General features: G+C 35.2%; 1 protein-coding gene and 1 non-coding gene across 4 annotated transcripts in view; one reads left to right on the top strand and one right to left on the bottom strand.

The window, feature by feature from the left end:
• SEMA3D (semaphorin 3D) overlaps positions 1-25,555 on the bottom strand; it is a 177,030-nt gene that overhangs the window by 64,636 nt on the left and 86,839 nt on the right. For all 3 annotated transcript variants that reach the window (XM_010977991.3, XM_064487618.1, XM_010977992.3), the window contains 3 exons: positions 15,512-15,574; positions 7,262-7,381; positions 1,814-1,907 (listed from right to left, as the gene is read on the bottom strand). In XM_010977991.3, the coding sequence (XP_010976293.1) occupies positions 1,814-1,907; positions 7,262-7,381; positions 15,512-15,574 (277 nt within the window). The remainder of the gene's footprint in view (positions 1-1,813; positions 1,908-7,261; positions 7,382-15,511; positions 15,575-25,555) is intronic.
• On the top strand, positions 20,991-21,096 carry LOC116154157 (U6 spliceosomal RNA). Its single transcript, XR_004138042.1, has one exon. It is a non-coding gene; the product is annotated as a U6 spliceosomal RNA (small nuclear RNA).

The raw sequence follows: 25,555 nt of genomic DNA, 5'->3' as shown, positions 1-25,555 counted from the left end.
TTCTCTATATCCTTGCCAACATTTGTTATTTGTGTCCTTTTTGATGATGGCCATTCTGACAGGTGTGAGATGATATCTCATTGTAGCTTTGATTTGCATTTCCCTGATATTACTGATGTTGAGCCACTTTTCATGTTCCTGTTGGCCAGCTGCATTTCCTCCTTTGGAAAGATGTCTGTTCAGTTCTTCTGCCCATAATTTAAATGGAGTGTTTGCTTGCTTTTTAATTCAAGTACAGTTGATTTAAAATGTATTGGTTTCTGTTGTACAGCATGGATGGACTTGGAGGGCATTATGCTAAGTGAAGTAAGTCAGACAGAGGAAGAAAAATACTGTAAGATACCACTTACATGTGGAATCTAAAAAAATACAACAAACTAGTGAATATAACAGAAAAGACAGACTCACAGATGTGGAGAAGGAACCAGTGGTTACCAGTGGGGAAAGGGGAGGAGGAAGGGCAAGATGGAGGTGGAGGATTAAGAGGTACAAACTATCAGGTATAAAATAAACTACAAGGATGTACTGTACAACATGGGGACTAGAGCCAATATTTTATAATAACTATAAATGGAATATAACCTTTAAAAATTTGTGAATCACTATATTGTATACCTGTAACATATAATATTGTACATCAACTATACTTCAATTTAAAAAATATGATATTGTAAAATAAATACATAAATAAACAATGGTTTAAAAAGAGAGTAAAGGAAGCACACCATTAATCTGAAACACAGAATTGCAAATATTTAAGTATTTTGTCAGAAAAAAATGGTGTATTTCAACATAAAAATTGGCTCTGTATAGCCAGGCTTTAAAACTGTCTTCTTTGTATTTAAATTACTTAAGGACTCGTAAGAGGGGTCACCAATGCCTACAATCTGTTGTTTTTTTATTAAGGGTGTGTCAACTCCACTTGACAGATCAGAACCAGAAATCATCAATCTCATTTTCTGCAGGTAATCACTGAACATGAGTCATATATTTTTCAAAACACACAAACACACACACACTCACTTCAAAGGAAGATCACTAGTTCTCACTAAATGAAAATCAAAATGTCATGGTGCTTCACTCTTATCATCTATTCAAACATTTGATGGACAAGTTAAAAAAAAATAAATAAAGACTGAAGTCATGAACCAAACCAAGACAAAAGGAGTCCTTGTAATGGGTGAAATTTAAAGGTCATGCTGACATTCCTCAGAAAAGACTTCAGACCAGACAGTACTGCCTTCTTTAAACAGGATAGTCCTCCCATCAGAGAACTGAAGATATACACAAAGCGAGAGGAGACTGAATGTGCTAGCAAAAATTTCCCATTTCCATTAATATAATAAGGTTAGGGTGAACTTGGGGGAAAAGGTGTTATAACATTCTATGATCTGTATTCTACAATTCTAATACTTCTCCTATGAATTTATCTACTTATGTCTTCTTATTAATCCTCCCAGTCAAATCTTCAACATATTTTATAACATATTATGTTTAAGGAATTGCCAAATTTAACTTCTACAGTGAACCAAACAGGGTCATAGTGAAACATAAGAAAATTTGAGATACCTAAATGTAAAATTATAGATCGAACAAGTGTGTGTGATTTGCATTAAAAAGAATGCAACCAGAATTTGAGCCTCAGTTTATGGATAAGGATGCTAAGAGTAGAGAGACTTGACACTAAAAGACTACAAACAAACAGCCAGTGGAAGATTAATCTAAAACAACCTGTAACACATTCAGAAAATGTGGTTTCATCTACACATTCCTTTAACACCTCGAAGCAAGAACTGTCGGTCGCTGACCTTACCTGTCATTACTGAAGCGAAAGGTTGTTGAGGATCAAAAGGACATTTCAGTCGGCCAGACTCCAGATTATGTGTGTCCAGTTTGAAAATAACTTCCTGTTAGGAGAAACATTAACGACAGTGAGATTTTTTTAAAAATACAAGAATCAGCAAGAACATAGGAGATAAAAACTAAACTCTAACTCATTGATTCAAGAAAAACTGAGCATATAGCATGTGCATCATGCTGTGCTCCTTAACTCTTCCACAAATATTATTTCTGGCAAGACTCCCATGTTTTGGTCTCTGTTGGCCCAAAGTAGTCATGATAATCATGAATGAATTTTTCAGTCAGAAGTAGTCATATACTCATCAATTCCTTCAGCCTGGCCCACTATCATAATCAAAAGTCACCATCAAGCACTCATATTTCTTAAGCCTAATAACTCATTTACTGAGCCTAATAAGCCAATTTCCCCACTGAAGAAATAAATTTACCATAACACTTATATTTTCACAACTACAATGGTCTAGCTACCTAAGCGTCTGCAACAATACCAAATTACGTAAGGCAGGCGGGCGGTTCATTTTCAGAGCTGTTGATACATGTGGGCAAAAAAAAAAAAAAAAAATCCTGTTGTAGTATTTTCACTATTATGAAAACACTGCGTACATTAAAGCCACATAGTTATTTTGGCTGAAACATCTATTTTTATAATAGTGGCCACAGACAGAATGGCATTGGCAGACTTTTAATATTCAGGAAAAATAAACAGCTTAAGTTGAACTTTCCAAGAAAAATATGAATGTATAATGAATATGGCCCTATGAGCTTGAGTGTTTCATAACAAGGACAACACTACTATCCAGCAAAAAGACAGATGACTCACCCCTCACATGCCCTAGTTAGAGAAATTCAGCATTTCAGACATTCTCTCTAGAGAGCAAATCTACGCTTATATCAGAGCACACATGTAATTATAAGGGACCATTCAGTGCCACTTCCCTAGAAATCAAGCAGTGAAGCAAAAGGGATAGAGGAAATTGGATCATTTGGACAATTATTATTGTATTATGTGTCATTTCAGATCTTTTCCTTTTTAACAGGACCAATAGGAACTACTGCCTTATTAAAAAATAGCATGATTAACAATTGCTATTTCACGGTTTTCAATAAATGCACTTTATTTTTTTTTAAACAACTTTAGTGTGGTATAATTTCTGTGCAGAAAACTACACCTATTTCAGATGTACAACTTGATGAATTTTGACAGAAGACTACACCGATGAAACCACCATAAATGCACTTTCATACTAAGAGAAATGGTACTTAACAGTTAATGCCAACTAAGCATGGGCCAGGGACTTCATGTCCATTGTCTCACTGAAGCTTCACCATAAACCTAAAGGTGTAGCTACTTTAAGAATTCCAGCTTTACAAGAAGAATATTGAGAATACAAGGGGTTATCTTGTTCAGCATCACTTGGCTAGTAAGAGGCAAAGCAGTAGCTTGAACTGAGGGCTGTTGAAGTTCATGCTCTTAACTAATCTAGTCTCAGGATTTCAAACTCATGGATTTAAAAATGTGCTGAAATTAATTTAGAGGCTCACCATGACCATGTAACATGATCAAGCTCAAGTATGTTTAGTCAGAACAGGTCAGCTAATGACAAGTTGTGATCGTGGCACCTAGGGATGAAAAACGTCCAGTGAGAACACATTTAGGGCATGTTTCCCAACTGTGGATGGGGCTAGAGATACATCAGGAAAAAATACCTACAGATCACGGCTCTTAAGTATGTTTAAATATCATTAAGGGCACATAATTCGCCATAGGTCAAACAGAACTGTTGACTCTAAAGTCTATAATGGGAGGTTGTAAAGGGAAAAAGTAAACTGAACTCTGGTGTGCCAGAAGATTATAGTGAAAAGCTAAAAAAAAAAGAAAAGAAAAGAAAAGAAAATATCAGGGAGAATGTCATAGTTGATGCAAAGTCCTAGATAAACCTTTCTAATTGTACAGACGTCTGTTGTCAAAATGCAACATTCCGTTAAATTCTCAAGATAAGCCCATAAAATTGGTATTTGTGGAGACAAAGGACAAGGTCTCCTTTATAATCTCCTGGAGAAAGGAGATAGAAGGAAAGCAAGTTTCCTTGAGCCACAGTCAAGGGCACCAACAGGAAAATGATGTAGAAAATAACGGTTGATTAAATGGACTTCCTGAGATAAACTGACTGAATTAAGTTGCACTCCAACTTTTGAGACAACTTCAATTTTAGAAGATTTTTCCCACTAAATTCCTGAAGCCTAATTAATTATGCAAAAAGTACCCATCTAAACTGCACAGCAACAAATACTGTTGAAGGGATAAGAATAGGAAACATTTAATCATCTCAACTAGGCCAAGTTATTATTAATACTATTAATATTTATTGAGATATACAGCAGCAGAAGGGAGATTCCAGAGTAAAGAACATACTTCTAGTCTAATTTTTAACAGTATCAGGCAGTCCCAGTATTGCAGAATAGACAGATTACAGATTTTTTTTTTTTAATTTTTGAGGGTGGAGGTAATTTTATAAATTCTGTTTATTTTTATTTATTTTTTTAAAAAATTTAGGGGGAGGTAATTAGGTTTCTTTTTTTAAGTTATTTAATTAGGCTTATTTATTTGTATTTATTTATGTTTCAGTGGAGGTCCTGGGGATTGAACCCAGGACCTTGTGCATGCTAAGCACGTACTTTACCACTGAGCTCTATCCTCCCCCTGCAGACATTATTTTAAAATAAAGTTTACACACATACTTTTGAAATATTTGCCTCTTTACCTTTCTGTGTTCCTGTTGCCTAATATGGCTGAGTACTAAGTGACCAAAATGGAACAAGTCCTATGCCAAAGACCATGCAATCATTTTCTTACTTTGTTCTCAAAATAACTGTGACTTACTCTTATTATCATAATTTGGCTGAATAAACTGAAGCTTAGAAAGTTTATGCAGGAGACCATGGAGCTGATAAAAGGACCGGGGCCATAATTCACACTCTGGCTCCCCATGTTCAAACTCTTAGTTGTTGACAACAACCCTGACTTCTGTTCTGAAATCGGGATCCAACTGCCCACTTGGCATGACCTACAGAACATTCCACAAATGCAGAACGTACAAAACTAACTCACCATTTCCCCCACAAATCGGTTACTATTCTCACCTCAATAAATAACACCACTCTCCAACTCACTGCCAAAGATAGAAATCCAGGATTCATTTTAGCTGTTTCCTCTTCCTTCTCACTGCTCCAGACACACAACAGTGGTCCCCAGAAAGAGGACTTCCCACAGTTCTCTCCTCTGTCCCTTTTTTTAAAGGTGAATTTTATTTTTTAATTTTTTTTATTTAAGTGTATTCACGTATGATTGAAGCATTGTGCTGTATACCAGAAATTGACACAACATTGTAAACTGTCTGTACTTCCTCTGACCCTTTTATCTGTTGCTGTTCTCTCTTCTCAGCTACCTTAGGAGCAACCTTATCTATTTGAAAATGGAAGTGCCTTCCCCCTGAAAGGACAGCAAATCCTGGGACTAACAGACCATTTTAAAAGTTAAGTCTTCAAGCAGGGCTACCGTACAATGACCTGCACTCCTGACTAGTGGAAAACCCACAGGGCTCAATACTCCTGTTCACTCATAATTCTCTTGTTCACAGAACTTGTAAATTTGACTGCCCCGGGGCTCTCTGACAGTCTCAAACTAAGTAATTAGCTCCTTCTACATTCCCTTTCAGCACTTGTGACTTTTAGGAGTTAAAGAACACTATTTGCATCCCTCAGCAGGTTGGGGGTTTGGCCTTTAGCCTCCAGCCTCAAAACAGATCCAAGCTGTGGGGCTATCTCATATAATTATACCCTACGCTATGAGCCACTGTTATATATTACCCTTCATCAAAGCTAGATGAGAGAACATTACACCAGCAACAAAGAATGATGGATTCAAGTTGCCAAGTCTCCTAGTGGTTCAGAGATTCAGCTATCAGGGTTGCTTTACTTTCAAACCATCAAAAGTTGGTTTAGAAAAGGCTGGTTAGAAAAGTTGGTTAGAGAGAAAAATTTATGCAGCCACAGTTGTGGGTTTGATCTCTGCAAGAATCAGTTAAATCAATGTAAAGAAACCTGTTCCATGAGCCCAGCCTCTACTTTCAAACAGGCAGCCGATTATCCTGCAAATACATGTGGTTATTCATAAGAAGTATATACATAAACATAAGGATGACAGTGTAACCCGTCAACCCACACAAAGAAACGATTTAGAAAACATATTCTAAAGCTCAGTTGGGCAAGCTTGCTCTAGAGATAGACTCCTTTGTTTCAATTCCTTGCTAGACCATTTATTAGTTAGGTGATCTTAGGCCTGCTATTTCATTCCACTGAGACTCAATTTTTATTAACTTGCAAACTGGGGGTTATAAAGGTACCAACTTCATTAAGGGTCCTGTGAAATTCCAAAGAGACAATCCATGTAAAGTGCTTGGCACCATCCATGACACAAAGAAAGCATTCTAACATATTAGTTATTGATGGAATTATTCCAACCTGCATGTTCCTCTTCTATTGAAATGCTCACTGATAGCTGGAACACATCACTCGTAAGTAATACATCCTTTATTTCCACTAGGTCAATTTGGTCTGGCAGAAATAATGAGTCCAGTGTGCTAATGACTATCTATACAATTTTAAGAAAATCATTAAAATTACTTGTACTTAATGTCTACTATTGTAAATATATGTAACAGGTCAAATTTGTTAGATGGGAAAAATAAATTTATAAGATATAATTCTATCGTAAAGTCTTAGGGAAAATAAATTTTTATCAACAGCAACATACTAAATAGATCTAGTTATCAAGGAAACCGAAGAGAAACTAAAACCACACAGAGAGGCTAGAAAAAAAGCACTTTCAACGTTTTACATTATTAATTTTCATCATCTCATTAAAAACTTCTTTTCTTTTTCTATTGAAGTAGTCAATTTACAAATGCTGTGTCAATTTCTAGTGCACAACGTGTTTCAGTCATACATATACACACATATATTTGTTTTCATAATCTTTTTCATTATAGGTTACTGCAAAATACTGAATATAGTTCCCTGTGCTATACAGAGGAAACCGGTTATTTACCTATTTTATGTATAGTAGTTAGTATCTGCAAATATTGAACTCCCAATTTATCCCTTCCTACCCACCTTCCCCCAGGTAAACATATAAAACACTTTTAATAGAACAAATTTTTATTAGGTAGATAAAGTGTATAACCAAAATGGCAATCCATAAAGTGATTGAGAACATAAATTCTTACTCAGTTCATACAGAATACGATTCAATCTTGATAATCAAATCTGCCTAATTTAAGTCATAGGCATTAAGTTACAAATTACTACAGTAAATTGTTTTCATGCTGTTTTATTATATTACCTCCTTGTAGACTCCAAGATCAATATATCCACATATGGGATGAAATGCTCCAGTTCCACACACGTAAACATGAGTTTTGTTATAGGGTTGAAGTACTCGGATGAAATTTGCACATTCAGTCTGTTGGACATAAAAATAAAAGCATTAGCAAACAACTCAGGTATCTGAAAGATAATCATTCATACCACCTGTTTTTTCAAGTAGATAAATCATCAAATATAAGAGCAAAAATAAAATAGTTTTATGAGAAATGTATAAGCACTTGAGTTAGTAAAGGAAGCAAAACAAAACAAATTAGAAACTTTGGCTTAAAAGAGTACCTTTGAAGCTTTAAGGTTTTGAACTGATTGGAGTGCTAGAATGCACATCTCTATTGTGGGATTCTGTCGGGCTTCGAGAATGAATATAAACGGAATATGAGGTACCTAGACAACCAATCCACCATGTTCCGATGTTCCCAAAGTCTATTCCATATAGATCCTGCTGTTTGCAACTCCAACTGTCTCAGCCACACTGAACAAAAACACTGGACACAGATGTGTATTCCTATATATTATTCCATTCTTATTTTCCAGAATGCACTGCCACTTTATTACCATTTATATTCAGTGTTACAGCCCCTTTAAGACTTAGCTTAATTCCTGCTTATTCCAGGACTCTCTTCTGCTTTTTTCATAAAATATTTTTTTACACCAAGTCAAAATTTTAAGACATTTTTACGTCCGCCTCTTTTGCAAATGCTTAGGCCTAAAAATATTTCTTTACAACTTATTGTCTTTATAACTTAATTAGTTTCTATCCCCCAGCTACTTGTAAAATAATGACTCAGTTTTTCAGAGTCATCACTCTTGTTATTGCGTATTATTATCAATTCACCTCCAGTAAGTCGTTCCTTATCTTTACATAAACTATTGGAAACTATTTCTTAACCATGGCTTCATGATTCCTGGGCCCAAAGAAGCCTGAGGAAACACTAGGCAGTGGCATACTTTTATTTTACATTAACACTACCCAGGAGACAAGCAAATGTCTCTGAAGGAGAAACCTCTGGGATTCATAGAGAAAGTCCAGCTTCTCTCTGCCTGAGTGGCCATGGGTCTCTCATCCATCAGGTCACTGTTGTTGTTAGGGTCGACTGGACAAAAATACTAACAAAATAAAAATAAAAAAGACAATAACCTAACCAGTAGGGTGGTTTTTAAAACTAAAAAATTTTAAAAGGCAGACATGTAGCTGATAGGATGATGGTTATTATGTGGATTAAATTAAATAACATTTAATAATCATGTAAGACTTATGCTGATTTTGACTATACAAAATATCAATATCCCAGGGGCTGATTTTAGAATGAATAGCTGTGTCTGCATTTCTAGGGTATGGAGTTCTTTGTACCTAGTTCTTCCTTCGTCCAGCCAGCCTAGTAATTTTACATCTCAAGAATTTGTAGATCCCGGGGAATAAAATCTGCACATTCTACTACAGAACTGACTTTTTGACTCTTCTGCCTTCTGCTTCCTTATAAACAAAGCAGTTGTTTAAGAGTATGTGAAAGGACAGCATCAGTCCCTGAATTAGCCATGCAAGGGAAGGATGTTTCTTTATCAGGTAGGAAGAGTCAGCATTCTCTTAATAGGAGGAGAGCTGCTGTGTATGGTTACTTAGGTTGTATGCTGCAAAAAAAAAAAAAAAAAAAAAAAAAAAAAGTCGTATCTAAGGATGTGCAAATCACACTGCAGACATCTTTATTTCCCTAAGTATTTTCATCTGTTTAGTATATGTTCTCATAGAATTATTGTATGTAGACTCCAAGAAAGGAAAATTTTATATTCATTGAGACAATTTTCTGGCAGATTATCTTGTTTAACAAAATCACATTATGTTTCCCACCCTTCTATCAAGGTGTCTGATAAAGAAAATTTATTTTCTATTTGCACAAAGGCACCAGAGGGAACTAGCTTTGCGTTCTTTAACATCATGTTAGGCAACCACACATGAAAACCTAATTCAGAGAGTAAATATGCCACACTGATGGCTTTGAACAAATAATGACACAGTACTATGAGATAGGGCAAGGCAAAAGTGTAAAAAATGCATGTGATCCTCAAATAAATTGTAATGATGGCTTCACTGCTAGGGTAAGAGATTCTAATATTCTCCAGCCTTTATTCTGCTCACTCATGCTCACTTAAGGGACTTCTATTTATCAGTCTTTCCCCATGAAGAGATTTACATAAGGAACAGTCCACAGGGAGGGGGAGGCTAGAGGTATATGCCTGGAGTGAGGTGGGGTTGACTCAGTGCCAGTGATTTCATTATTTTTTCAAAAGCTCAGTTTTATCAAATAGTCACAGAATTCAGAGGGTTATTGTTATGGAGTAGATATCTGTGTCCTCCCAAAATTCATAGGTTGAAACTCTAACTGCCCCCCCAACCCCCCACTCTCCCCAGGGTGATGGTATTAGGAGGTGAGACCTTTGGGAAGTAATTAGCTTTAGAAGAAGTCAGGGCAATGAGATCCTCATGATGGGACTAGTGCCTTTCTAAGAAGAGTCCAGGCACTTGCTCTCACTTTCTGCCTTGTGAAGGTACAATAGGAAAATGGCCATCAAGCCTACAAGAGTGTTTTCACCAGGAACTAAGTCAGCCGGCACTTGGATCTTGGACTTCCCAGCCTCCAGAATGGTGAGAAATCACTGTTGGTTGTTTAAGCAGCCTAGTTTATGGTATTTTGTTATGGTAGCCCGAGCTGACTAACGCAGTGATTTTACAAGATTCTGAAATAAATATTTGTCTAAAGAAATAAAACAACTCCCTTTCCAGATTATAAATTATGCAGTCAGAACGATTAGGGACTAGGAGAGACACAGCACTGTTTAAAAAGGGAAATAAGGCCCACAGTGAAGTTTTAGGCACATAGGAGATACAATTTTAGTGATTCTAAAGAAAAAAAGCTCTGAATCACACCCAGAGCATTTCACATCCTTTTCCAGGAGGACTTTATTAAAATGTAGTCAGCCCTGAAAAGTAACCGACTTGGTGCGACATTACCAAGGATTTATTTATGAAATTCCTCCCTTCTCTCAGATTGGGCTGGCATGGGATAGAACAATGTACGGATGAGTCCTGAGTTAATTGACATAGTTTACAAAGAAGTCAGTTTTGCTCAAAGTTTTCTGCGGTGACATTGATGGAGGGCAGTTCTCTAAGTGGCCTGGAGGCAATGAAAAGGCATTAGTTGCCTGAAGGAAAAAAACCTGGGAAAAGAGATTCTAAAAGATAAGGTCTCTTACTTTAAATTTTGTCTGGGGTGGACATTTCAGCCAAATACCAGAAGGGATGCAAAAAACTTTACAATGATTTCTCTTTTAATTTATAACTTATTTTTTCAACTCTCAAAGATTCTGTGTTGTTTTCTTTTTATGCACAAGTTTCCAAGTTGTGCTTAAATAGCATGAGCAATAATTAACTTGATTTAATTCACTTAGTGACCTGCATGGCTATCAATGGTAGTGTAATTTTGTGAGGCATGAAGAAAGATAACTTGGAGAAGCAGCTTTTTTTTTTTCAACTTTCCCTGAAAGCTGGCTAACTTATGAGCTATTGACCACAATGGCAAGAGTTATTGCATGTGACCAAACAATTCAGTTCAGTGAATAATAGACTCAACTTTGGAAAAGAATTGAACTTCTCCTTCCTTCCCTTATTCCTCCTACCTCCTCCCTTTCCCACCTCCCAGAGGTCCACTGGAAATAGAGAGAATTAAAAAGTATCATTCATCCATGACAGAAAAAAAAGTATCAACCTTTTCATTCTCACAAGTAATAGTATTTGCTTCAATATTTAACTTCTCATATACATCCTTACAGGTATATAGAGAGAAATACAATTAAATAAAGAAAGAAAATATAAAAATTAATACTTAGAGAAAAAGTAGAAGGACAAAGAAAACCATTTTAAAGGAAAAAATTAAGAGATATGCCTATTTAAATATTTTTAAATCTATAGATCAAATTCGATAACTGGAAAGAATTTTTTTACATGTGTGGATCACACAGTAATAATATACAAATATAAACTCTAATTTTACAATTACCTAAAACAGTATTTATAGTAATGAAAGAATTTCAAGCTAAAACAACAAAAATAATTTTCTTTCTGTGATAAAAATTTAAGACATTTATTTTACTCATTAGTGTATTCATATTAACTACTAACTACATGCCACATGCAATATTAGCAAGAGTAAGGGGAAATGTACCTTCTCAAGAGCATCACTGCTGGTTAAAGCTTAAGACACATAAACTGCCTGGAGGGCAATTTTACAATGTGTATAAAAGATTTTATATCCTTTGACCAGTAATTCTACTCAATAACCAAAGATGTTCACAATATTTATACATAAAGTTTTTTATGTGCAGCATCATTTACAATAGTAAAAACTGGATTTATACCAAAACTCTAACAATTGGGGAGTGATGAAATAATATATAAAGGAATGCAGTATAGCTATTAAAAGTAGTGTTATAAAAAGGAATTTAATGACATGGGAAAATCTTCATGGCAGTCTGCGAAGTGAAAAAAAAATGTTTTAAGGGACTATGTATACAATGATTTCATTCTGAAAAATAGTAAATAGATAAGATAGAAGAATAAACATCAAAATGTCACCAGCTATCTCTGGCTAATGTTCATGGGGGAAGAGATATTTACAGATAAATTCTATATAATTTTGAAACTTTCTACAATGAACACTTTGTTTTACTTTTACATGTTCTTAAAAAAAAAATAAAGAATGTAATCAGAGACCCTTAGAGGGAGATCTTTAACCCTATATAATGTCTCCATTGACAAGGTTGTGCACCCCAACAGTTAAGCGGACAGACAGTCCAGGCTGCCCACACCCTGTGCATTCTTTTGCCTGGACTGAGCCATCTACCCCATTCTTTTACAGCATTTTCTTTTGAATAATATTCTAAGCAGAAATAAAATATAACCAAGTAGCTTCCTGTCACTTCTTCCCTTCTTTGGATTAAACTGGGGACTGTGTTCAAGAAAGTGAAATAGTTCTCTTGTGTTTCCTCTTCTTCCACTCCCTCCCCATTCCAATTAGCTAACTTTCATTATGGTAAATAATTCACTATTTTTCAGTTATATAGTACCTTTGAGTAAAGGGACAGTCTTTCCAAACACTTGTTAATTCTAAACATTCTCTTGGGAAGCAGGTAAAAATTACTAGAGGGAAGGGAGGAGAGAGGGTAATGCCAAAGGCAGTAAAAAATGTCAGTAAAACCACACACTTGTCTCAGTTTTCTGTTGGCCAAAATCTGTGTCATGCTGTAAAATCATCGTCTACATTATGGTGATACTGAAGAGAGAAATGATTTGAGGGATACAGGTTTTACTCTTTTTACATCAAATTTGTACCTTTATGTGTAGATTATAGTGTTTTATTAGAGCACAGATTGTCGGGCAAGATGTCTGGATTTAATTCCTGGCTTCACTATTCACTATGTATGTAATATTGGGCAAGTCATTTAATTGCTCTGGCCTCAGTCTTCTCACCTAGAAAATGAGGAATAATGATAAAAGCTAACATGTAGTATTGTTGCAAGGATTAAATGAGATTATAGGTATAAAGCACTGAAAGCAGTTCCTGGGACGTGGTAAGTGCTGTAAGAATGTTAGCTATTCTTAGTAACTCTGATATATAATATTATCTTAAAGGGTCAAATTGAAAAGAAGGAGACAAAAATTTGTATCATTCCTACAGAATTCTACAGCAAACTTTCCTGACTTCAGTAGAAAGAGAAAAGCTCCCCAAATCTCTAATCCTAGGTTAACAGCAGGTGTACCTAGAGGTGACTACTAACTCCTCAATACAACTGAATTGGAAGAATAGGTCCCATATACTGGGTCTTATGTACTCTCTAGGGTATCACCTCCAAAAAAGTTTATCATCTTTGCTTTAGCTTACTAATAGGGGCAACTGAGTTACTATATAACTGGAATTAGTGAACATACTGAACTGAGAACATTGTCCCAATTAAAACCTTCACTGACCGACCTTGAGTGTTTATCCATCATCTATTCCATGGGAAAGTTGACGTAACTTTATTGGAGTAAATTTAAAACACCCTTTTCCTACTTGCCTCCTTATCACCCATTCAGTACTGGTGAAACACAAAACATAAAAGTGTTCACACTGTTTATGACATGCTTCTACTGTTATGCAACGAAAATTTTTGGATAAATCATAACTAAAACATCTTTTTTCCCCTAAGTTCAAAAAAGTACTGATGCTTTTGCAGATCTGAGTGCCTGCTCACAGGGCACCTGATACTGAACACGGTGACGGAATTAGAGACATGGTAGGAAGAATATATTCTAGAATAGTTTAATCTCTTTTATTTCTAGTAAAATAAATGTAAAAACTGTTTCCCGTTGCATTTGAAGCAAATATTCCCTGATGTAGTTCTGCTAACATAGATGTGGTTGAAATGATCACATTTAACACTGACTGAATACGAAATCAGGTATAATCAAAAGTTTCTCTCTTCTGTTGTATTTTGATTATTTTGTTTTACAGGACAGTCATCTTTTGGTATCCATGGGGAACTGGTTTCAGGACCCTGACAGATAGCAAAATCCAAGGATGCTCAAGTCCCTTATATAAAATGGCACACAACCTACACATATCCTCCTATATAGTTTAAATTGCCTCTAGATTACTTAATACAATGTAAATGCTATGTAAACAGTAATACATACAATGCAAATACTATGTAAATAGTTGTCAGCAGGCAGCAAATTCAAGTTTTGCTCTTTAAAACTTTCTGAAATTTTTTGGGGGGAGGATTTTCAATCTGTAGTTGGTTGAATTTCTGGATGTAGAACACATGGATACCAAGGGCTCACTGTACTGCCTCTGTGTATAAGTAATCATGTGTGTAGTATGTGTATCCCTCAGGAGAGCAAAAGTTCCATGAGTGCTTCACACACAAATTTATGCACATATTTAGGCTCTTAATAAATATTTGTTGAATAAATAAACAAATAGGTGAACAAACCTGTTGTCTTGGATTCTTAATCTTCTAAACTTCCCCTTAACTCATTAAGAAACATGTATGTATCCTATTGTTTTACTTTTATCACACTGATAAAGTGAGGCTTTCTAATCTAATTATGCTTTCATATAACCCACACTATTTGCTGTTATTAAATACAAAGAAAGGCATTGCTCAGCTTAATTCTCTTGGGTTATTGTGGTTAAAGCAAGCATTCGAGGATGTTGCAAAAGAAGCCTCGAGATGTCCATGCCTCTGACCAGAGTTAAAACTTTTCGTCTTGGGTCACAGTCAGAAAGTGATTTATTTTTTCCAAAAAAGAACAATTCTCCCTATCACCACAGTGCAAGAAGTCAGGACAGAACACAGAGCATCTGGCCTGAATCAGAACACTCCGATGGGAAGAGGCAGTCAGAGCCACAGCACTGCTGGACAGAAAACATGCAACACAGTTTGGGGCGCATGTAGGACAGTTTGCACAATGCAAAAGCAATCTACATGAGACACCCCAAAGATGGTGATGGCAGATATTCATGTCTAAGGGGTTTCTCCGGTCCTTAAGCGAGCTTAAACTAGAAGTTTATACTAGGACCCCACTATTTATCCTCTATAAGTTATTTCCTAGTTGTGCTTATGTAAATTTGAGTAAATTATTTCCAGTTCTTGTTCTTGTTGTGTTATTCATTTTCAACCATTCTTCTTGTATCTCTATAATGTAAACTTTTGAAAGAATTCTTGTAAATGCTGTAAGTTTAATTTCACCCCAAATTAAATAAAATATCAAGTCTGTGCTTGTAATGCTTAAAACAACTAATGATTTTGTGTACACTCACAAAATATGTGCATTAAATGAAAAATACACAATTCCAGAAATACACTCTTTTCTGATGGTTTATTTTTAAATATTTCAAATATATTTCTGAGATTGTTTTTGGTCAAGAAAATAATAATATTCAGAATTAACACCTTAGAAAGTACAATTCTTCTAAATTTCTGAGACTCATTTCTTTTGGCATAGTAGAAATATTTTATACTCCATATTAATCTTTACACAGAATATTGGTATAATCTTAAAAATAATACACTAATGCCATTAATTCAATAAAACCCAATATAAATATTTGCTGTCATATCAGTACCAGTTTAACAAAAGTATTTTTTGAAGACTTTTTAAAGTCATACTTACATTGGCATCTTTCCCAGCTAATTTACATAGTTCCACCCGTTCCTTTGCAGCAGGCCAATAAATCTGTAAAACATTTCAAGGTGTGTTAGAATCTGCATATCTAAAACACTCCACATTTCTAATTAGGAAAACGAGTGTGTGTAATAAAAGAGTGAATATTAATCCAAGAGCATTTTGTTAGATATGATGTAAGAATTTTGAGATTTAAATATTTTCCAAAACCACCCTAAAAAGTTTACGAGAAAAAACTGGCTAAAATCATCTGTTCTTATTTGTTAATCATCTAATTTCTATTTAGTAATAGACAAATCATGTTGAGGAGGCCGTAACTTCTGATGTCAACAGAATTTCAGGGTAGCATTTGCTCAAGTGAGAGATTCTTCCTACCCTGTTTTCCTGTGTTTGCTCAGAGTGGCAGTGCATTACAAACATGTGCAGTGAGGTGTGGGAAACAGCTCTTTGTCACAAGCATATGTTACCACTCCAAGTCAAAGACCAGTGTGAATTTGCTGACAATATTTAACACAGATGGAGCTGAGATAGCATGTGTGACTTAGTTAAAACATTCTATAAGCATTACCTTATTTAAATCTCACAATGACCCTAGGAGATAGCTATACTTACTCTCCTCATTTTCAGGTCAGAAAACTTCTTTATACAGTCATTAAATAACAACGCAAGGTTCTATGATGTTGGTTTGCAACAGAACTAAAACATGACCCAAAGTCTGTCTCCTGAACTGGGGTTGCGGGGGTGGTGTCTCAAACACTGCGTAACAAATTTCATTTGCGCAAATGATTAGGGACAAGGGCAGCAGGCTCCTTGGTTGGTCACTTTTAATCATGCATTCATCTTGAATTCCTGAATCAGTCTTGAATTCATCACAAATAATTTGTTTCGTTTTCAACAAACTTTAGAAATTCTGCCAGGAAGTTTTTCAAAATAAGGCTCAGAACAGTTGTATTAGTCCCTTGGCTTACAGAGAGAAAGCCTCTCTGTTAAGCTACAGGCAAGAAGAGACAAGAAAGTCAAGCTCTGAGCTGCTTATAATGTATGTTCTAGGAGTTCCTGACAAACTCTTATTACGTTTCTCACCAATGTTAGCAGAAAATGTTTTAATAGGTGAGGAAAAAGGAAAATATCCTGAGGGAATACACTGAAAAAGACTTGTTAAACCTGGAATTAACAAATGACTTAGAAGTCACTAATGTTTATATGATATTATCTTCATAGCAAAAATTTAGGGTTTTATGTCTCTGAATAAAGAAGAACAGAGAATAGCATTCACACTCTCTTAATGGACAAATACGACGAAATTACTGCAATTTTTAAATGAAGTAAGGTTGTTCATTTAGAGCACATTTTAGCAACTACAAATTACAATCGAAGAGTGTTCAGAGGTAGGGTCGTTGAGCCAGCAGCAGGCTCAGGTGACCAGCTAACCTTGATGTGGCTCACAGTAAAAACCTAAAGATGCTACTTATTGAGAAATGGTTAAAATCACTGCATTAATACTTTCACACCATTCTGAAAAGTGGCCAGCAGTAGAACTTGAATGGACTACAGCAATGAAAAACAGTAGCAACTCCTAACTAGGTGAAAAAAGTATAATCTCTTAAATGACAAACAGCATGATCTCCTAAGAATAATGTTAAGAGCAACTAAAATAAGAGATACTTTGAAGATATATATGTAGATCCATTAAGTATGTGAAAAGAAAAGCAAGAGAGTGATGAATACAGTATTCTGAAAGATGATTACCCAAGAGTAGTAAAAAGAAAAAGGTTAAATTGGTGGTAAAAAAACAGGTTATTTAACAGATCTTAGCTTTTGTTCTGGATGGTGCATTTTCAGGTGTTTAATACATAATTAAAAACAACTAAGCAATGTAAGTTAGTAAATAAATCAATTAAAATGGGCCATGCACAGGCCAAATGACAACAGTCAGTCATCAACCTAGAATCACGAAGCCCTAAATAAATGAATAAATGAAGGGCAAAAATAAAACACTGTAGCTGGCAGGAAATTTGAAAGTTTCTTCAAGTTGTTTTTTATTGTTTGTTTGTCTGTTTGTTTGTAATCACTGGTAGCAAAAATACTGAATTGAGTATTCTTTTTCTTCCCTTTAAAAATAACATCTTGAATTTTATAGAATCTTTGCTTCACATTTGAAAGAATGAGGTTAATGTATCTTCTCCCTTTTTTTCTTGCTGACCCCTTTTTATCCGTATTTTTAACTGTGGAAAAATATACTTTACATGAAATTTACCTTCTTAGCTATTTTAAGCATACACTTCAGTATTGTTAATTATATTCATGTTATGTGACCAATCTCCAGAATTCTTTCATCTTGCAAAATTGCAACTCTATACTGGCTGATTCTTGAATATTATAGTGATTTTACAAAGGATAACTATTGTTGGACTGAAAATAAGTGGTGCACAGAATGCATGTCTATGATCTATCAATTACTTTAATTTCTAGTTCATTTTATTTGGTCTCTAGTCTATATTAATATTTAAGTCCTTTTATTATGTCAGATTTTCTTCTGTTCTATTCTATAGAATGGTCTGATTTAATCACATTTCGGAAATAAATTTAGAACAAATATTTGTAGATCTCATCGTACCTCAATAGTTTATTGGTATTAGTACTATTAAAAAAAGGAAAAAAAAAAAAACAGAACTCTTGCACATTAAGTGTGGCTTTAAGAGGAGAAAGAACATCACAGGGTTCTATTTTTTTTTACCTTACACCAGCGTACTGGGTGATAAGTAAATGATGAGAAAAATGATATTTCTAAAACTGATTTTGAATATATTTATAGGAGCCTGAAAAAGGAGGGAGTTATTTAAAGACTGACAAAATAGGGAAGCAATCTTTACAACATTTTTGAAATCTATATGAAAGTCCAACATTAGCACAGAGTAGTTACTATCCATTAATCACTGGCTCATTGGACACATAATTATAAAGGGCCTTCTGTATATCCTGTATATTCTGTGGCAATGAGGTGCTAAGAGATGTGTCAGGAAGATAGATCTATAAACAAATAGGGGAACTGAATTTCCGAAGGAGACACAAATGAAGTGAGAAGAGAACACAGAGGATGGAGCCACGATGTTCAGGGAGCACTGAAGGGCACTGAGCGGGAAACAGGGTCCTGACCAGTCCCCAGTTCTGAGCCCTTGTTTGAAATGACTTGCTCTTAATAGTTTCAACTCTAATGTAATAGTTTAGTTTAGTTCAGTAGTTTCAACTATAAATTTGTCCTAAGGACCTGACACCAAAACAATAATTGCAGATTCTTTTTTCTCTTTGCAAAGGGATATAAATCTCTAAAATATATCTTAATGGTTTTGTTGTACATTTAGAGTTATTAATTTTCAGTCATACAATTGTAAATTGAATTGTGTTATCCTAATAAATGAAGCAATAAAACTAAAAAAACAAGCTTCTGAGAATTGGTTTCTAATTAGCGGGTAAATGTTATAAAAAGATACTCAAGCACTGAGAATTTGTTGGACTCTAGAAACAAACTTTAATAAATCTTCTAATCTCTGTTTATGAAGCAGATTTTTTTCTTTAAAATGTTGTCTCACTTTTCATCACTCACCTTCAATCCCATAAAGTCAAAAACTTGTTAAAAATAGAAATTATCCTTAAATCATTATTGTTATTGCACAGAAATTCTAAGATAGTATCACAAAGATCACTTTACTTCTTAAGGAAACATTCAAGATTTAAAAACAAAGTTACTGAGATTATGTACTGGCCTATTTTGACACAGCGCTGTCAAGAATTTAGGAATCACAAACAGAATTACCTTAATAATAACAATCTAGAAGATATCTGATTGTCTTCCAGACTGTAAACATTTACTTAAAAGGAAAAAAAATCATTGTAGTTGTGCCAATATTTAAAAGCTAACATTTTAATTATGATTTACGGTGAGATTTTCTTTTACTTGCCACCTAGTCATTAGAATAAAGGGCTTATTTTTTTAATATTCCTTTTGATCCCTGTTGGTAAAGAATTTAAAAAAACAAAATTCACTTAATTCAATCTAAAAATAAAGTAAAACAAACAAACCAAAAACCCCTACACACTCTTATACTTACATGGGGTTGGCAGAAATATGTTCAAGAAACATTTATTTTTCAATAATCTTTTGAAGTGACATATATATCTCTATTTCTCTTTCTCTATCTATATAAAAGCATTCCACCACTTCCGTAAGTTTCTAGTCAAACTGTGTGTGTGTGTGTGTGTGTGTGTGTGTGTGTGTGTGTGTGTGTGTATGTGTATGTGTGTATATGTATATGGAGGGGGCAAATAGCAAGAAAGACAGAGAGACACACAGAGGGAGAGATAAAGATGTTAACTCTGATTGGTCATAGAATATTTCATGTATAGTCTCAAGTTTCAGCATGGTTTACACAAAAACCCAAGAGGCACCTGAGATCCTAAAATCATTTTAGTAGTCCAGTTAGTACGCTTACAGATTGCCTCACTCTCAGACAGAGATCATACCACACACATAAAAATACAAAGTCCACAGTATCTCTAAAAAGCCCTCTTGACCATTAAGGAATGTGAAAGTTTTAAAGCAGTGATCATTAACACTCTCCTTGCCCTCTGAATTTATCAGCAGTAAAATGACGAACACATTTTCTTGCACTTGGGGGCTCTGCACATGCAGCATCATGCCATATTAAAAGTTGCATCAAGCAGGACAAAGCAAAATGCATACCCCTATTTCTAAAAGGAGATGCAGTGGTATCACTCCCTTAGAAAGTTATCCACAGACATTTTTCTCTTGCTTAGCAAAGAGAGGCTTACCAAAAGCAGAAATGCTACTTGTATAACTGCCATATTTTAATTGTCCTGAAATATTCCCACAGGATACTAGTTCTTAACTCACATTGTACGATGTACCAGATACAGCTGGTAAGGCTATCATTTTGGTGGAAGTAGTCTTCAGGACCTTGCCACAGACATCAAGGATCTCAAATATGTAAAAAGCTGCTCTCTCCACCCACATGCAGGACAGACATCAGAAATCAAACAGATCTTTTCTGTGATTCAGAGGAGCACAGTAATTTCTCTCAACATAATTATCTAGGTAGTAACTACTAATTGAACCACTGCTAAATAATTAAGGGTTGCAAATTGGCTTTAATTTGAGTGCTAATCTTAGAGATCAGGTTGATAACAGAAAACTACAGTGGGAAACAGAAGTAAACACATTTATAAAAGTTCTCTACTTGGAAGTGATCATTTATGGGTTAACGTTTTAAAACAAGTATAAATGATAAGTCAGTCCCTGTATTTTATGATTTACTGACTTAACCATGTTAGTATGTTTACGTAGTTTTCATATTTCACCATTGAAATTGATCATTTCCAAAGGATTAACTTTCGCATGTTACATTTTTACACTTGGAAGAATCAAATACTAACCTCTAAAAGTATATATGTAATACTTTGGTAACACCTATGCTAAGATTGGAATGATATAGAGAAGATTAGCATGGCCTCTGCACAAGGACGACACACAAATTTGTGAAGCATTCCATATTCTTTTAAAAAAAAGTGTAAGTGTTTATGTATATATATGTTTTCCTTTAAGAGTTACAGAACATAGATTACTAGTTTGAAAATAAATGGCTCTAATGAAATGAAAATTGTCTTCAATGTCACCTGATACATGCTCATATGCTGTATAGTTATATTTTAAATACATTTTTATAAGAGATTTAATACTCACTTTCTTATGAAAATACCAAGGGAGCTGCATGCATTTAAAAATACAACCTATGATCTAGTTATATTGATTCTATTTGCTTATCTGTACTCAAAATTCAAAAGTTTGTTTTTTGAAGCATTTTTACTTCATTTTGAATACAAATAGGCAGGAGGAACTCACAATGTCTCTGACAATTATTCTTCCATTTAGAATTTATATAGTTTATTAACAGTTATCAAGAAGTAAGGCGAAATGTCAGGCAATTTATTTTTAATTATTTAATCTTAGGCAAGTTACAGAAACATTCAAATAACGATAAGGCCTTGTAACAACATCCTAAGGAAATTCTAATTATATCTGCTCTTTGTTTCATCTTTGGAGAAGCAATTTAATTGACTCAAGTTAGCAAGTGCAAGGTCAGTCAAATGCCCTTTGGCCTAATTCAGAGATGCCAAAACAACTGAATGGAATACAGAAGAGGAAGTTACAACTTGTTCGTAAAACCTAATTAGAGACCAAAAAATCAGAGCCTTAAAAATGCAAGTGGCCATCTCTATCAAAGAACAAAATTCAAGTTCTTGAATGGTTGTAAAAAAGTTGGGAAAATGCTGCTCTAAATGATGTATGGTAAAAGGATTTGAACAACCAAGGGAGCGATGGTTACTCTGGGTCCAAGGGCAGATTGAGGGAGGAGATTTGAGCTCAGATAAAGCACTGGAAAATAAGGACAGGAGAGCCAACGATAAAGCTTGTAAAACTGAAAGTGGCTAGGGTAGAAACTGTTACAAAAGGGAAGTTTAAATTCTCAAGTTTTGGGTCTGATTTGCCCATGTAGCTTCCTTCATGAAGTCCCAGGTGAGAATTGTCTCTCCTGTTCCTGTTTTAGGACTCAGCTCAAAACCTCTTTTACATTTAGCTTTCTTCCACCAACCTCCTCTGAATTCCCATGTGCTCATGCTTTTCACATCCATCTGCCCTTTTGTTTTTGCTAGTAGATTTAGTTTGGGACCTTTTCCGGGCATAAAGATCAATGAGATGCAGTGGAACTTGAAGATGTGAGTTCGAGTCTCGACTACACCACTTAGTAGCGAAGGTTGCACTTTCTAACATTATCATCTCAGCACTATCTTCAGAATGAGTGTGTTCTACCTGGAATAGTAGGAGTTCAATAAATATGCACTGAATGAAAATGAGAGAAATGCTACTCTACCACACACATTAAAAGGAAAGTGAAGAAATCCACAAATGAATTGGTACTTTTGAATTTCTGTGCAGTTACGCTTATGGGTAGATTTCAAAACTTTGTACGGAATACAGATCACAGTCTCCATTATCTTCTTAAAGAGTGATCACTGAGATCAACTGACAAGGGACAATGCTTTTTTTCCTACCATCTTTAGCACCTGGCAGAGCATCACATCCATAGGAAGCACTCAGTAATTATTGAAAAGTGATCTGCAAAATTTCCCTGAAAATTGGAGACAGAGAAAGAGTTCTTGTCAGCATTCTGGCAGAAGTCTAAGCAGTCTGACAATATCCCGACAGTCTGTTACAGTGACCAGATGGGACCTGCACATCAGCACGCGGGTGGGGGAGCCAGCGCATCCATGAACGAAGTGATTGTTTTACCTCTGTGATTACGAGACAGCATGTGCTCTGCAGGCAATTGGAGCAGATTAATCACCATGAAACTAAGCAGGGTGCCTAATACCAAAAGTTAATTTATTGGGATGTCCACATGGTTTCCAAGGGTTTATATTTTCTTTTCAAGTACTAACTAAGAATAAAAAGAGTGGTAGTTTTCTTTTATCAATAACTTGATTTTAAATGAGAAGTTATTTACTCTGAGCCTTTCCCCCTAAATAAGAGAGCGTAAAGCATTAGAGTCAGAAGGTCATTCTGATTTATAAAGGCATTTCTGCTTATACTCAATATAAAGCAATCAAGTACAGGATCTTCATGTATGAACACCCTCTTGTTGTAGACTTCCTTAAAGAAAGGGAAATAACAAAGTCCCTTTCATGATGCACAAAGGAGGGTACTTAAATATTCCACTGAATATTTAAATTTATATTTAATTTAATATATTAATATTAAATTTATATTTAAAGTCACAATCTCATTTAGATTAGTTATTTTCCTAATAAAAGTGCTTAAAATAGGGGCATAGTTCGATGAACTTCAAGTAATCTAATTTTTCTAATTACATACACAGTTTTCATGGTAAATAAGGAGAAAAATACAGAATTACATTACGATCGCTAAGTAGAAGAAAAAGCACTATCACATTTATAAACATGAAATGACTCCATTAACAATCTACTAAAAAAAATTCCATCTTCTCAGGGTGTCCAAGTTCTAGCTTAAGTGTTTTAGCTTTAAGTTTGTCCACTGTTTCTTTTTAAGTAATTGTGATTATTTTTTGGTTAAAAAAAAAACAAGAGTAAAGTTCTTAGATAAATGTGGGGACCTAAGTCTTACCAAGGTGAAATGAAATTGTTCAGGTTATTCCATAAAAATACGGAGTTATTTTAGGTAGGCCACAAATTGTGTATATTGCTTTGATACATTTCTTTCTAATTGTAAAACCCCTAGGAAATGTTTCTTTTCTCCCCAAGACATATATTAAGCATTTTTTCCATTAAAGACAAACCAATTAGTTTAAACATAAAAATGTCAAGTATTATACTGTCTTTGTCTTCATTACTGTTAAGCCTAGTTAACAGGTTTTTGTTGGGGCGCAGTTAAAGTTCTTCACTTCTCATGAGCTAATGTAGCAATTCTTTGAACAGTTTACATACAACATTTAGTGTTGACACCCATTAGCTTCAACAGAAAATATTTTAATTAGTTAAATAAAAAGGAAAAAAGATTAATTATTGTTTTAAAATGAAAGTGAACTATTTGAAGATTAATTTTAAGATTATTTAAAAATGGATCACTGCATGTCCTCCACTCTCATTTATCTAGATTCTCAGTTGTAGCTTAGCTAGAACCCCACAGAAACTACTGAAAAACATGGGCAACAAGATGTACAACAGTAAATGTTTTGATTAAGGGTATTAATATCCAAAATGTAAATAATACTAATAAGGATACTGACATTCTCCACTTGGTTACTCCATGATTCCAAAGGATGTATTTGGGGAATGATAAACAGTGAGCTTGCCCGTAACATTAGGAAGTAAAGTTACATTCTTTTGAGAGCTCATTTTATGGGTTGGATAGTAGAGCAAGAGGTCAGAAAAGAAATTTTAGCCGAGAAAAAATTCAAAATGAATGCTAGCTCAGGATGCAAAAGCATTCAAGGTAGGTGGTCAAGAATCATTTAGATAATTTCATTTATGTTCAAGCTATGAAACAGTTGGGTACTGGAGATTAGAAAGTTTTTTTCCTTTCCCTTGAGAAGGATATTTTGTCTGAGGCAGTTGCATCAGGTGTCCTACAAGCCCCGGGGTGAGGAGCAAGTGCCAGGGAAGGGGCTTTAAAGGGACCTCAAGAGCACTTGTTGTTGAATATGTAGTTTGTGCGACCCTGTGGAGGAATGTCTAAAGAGCGACACAGAGACTGACAGGCTGCTATGGAAACACAGGTCAGGAGCAGTGGCCATACTGATATCAGCCTGTACTTCCAGGCTGTGTCCAGGAAAATACACACAACAGCTTCCTATAGAACAGATAGGAACCATACTCGCTCAAAAACGGGATGGAATGAGGTCACCTCAAGTCCTATTCAAGAGTGTTGAGTGAAAAGACTTCAGAAGTTAACACCTGGTGGGACTGCAATCTGTCTCAGGATAAAGAATGAGAACATACCAGTCAGAGGAGAAATGCAGTCACACTTATCCAAAGAACTGCAAAGGAAAGAACTCCAGAAAGAGGAAATTCCAAAAACTCACAAAGATGCTTATGAAAGAAAATTCACCCTTTAAACGTCTGACAAGGCCAGAAAGTTGAGAAGTGAGGTCCCTCTGACAAGGGCAGTAGACACTTCTCTACACCCTTCTCCTCTCCTCTCCTCCTGAAAAGGGGTCGGACACTGTGTGTAACAGCTCAGGGAAGAGGAGAAACACTAGGCAGGGACAAGAGAAGAAGCCTCTGCAAGGAGCCCGCCCTCCCTCCCATGGCATGACCTAACGGGGACAGATAGAGCAAACGGAGGTTCAATTTTAAATGAGGTTGGGCATTTTATTACATTAGACAGGATCTTTTAATTGTTGGATAACAACTGTCTGTACTACCTAATAGTGGCCTCGAAAGCCATGGGGTCTGCTGGAGCCATCCAACAGGTCCAGG

Source organism: Camelus dromedarius, chromosome 7 (assembly GCF_036321535.1).
Source record: "Camelus dromedarius isolate mCamDro1 chromosome 7, mCamDro1.pat, whole genome shotgun sequence".
Taxonomy (NCBI): Eukaryota; Metazoa; Chordata; class Mammalia; order Artiodactyla; family Camelidae; genus Camelus; species Camelus dromedarius.
The sequence above is the reverse complement of the archived record's forward strand: the minus strand, read 5'-3'. Positions and strand labels throughout refer to the sequence as shown.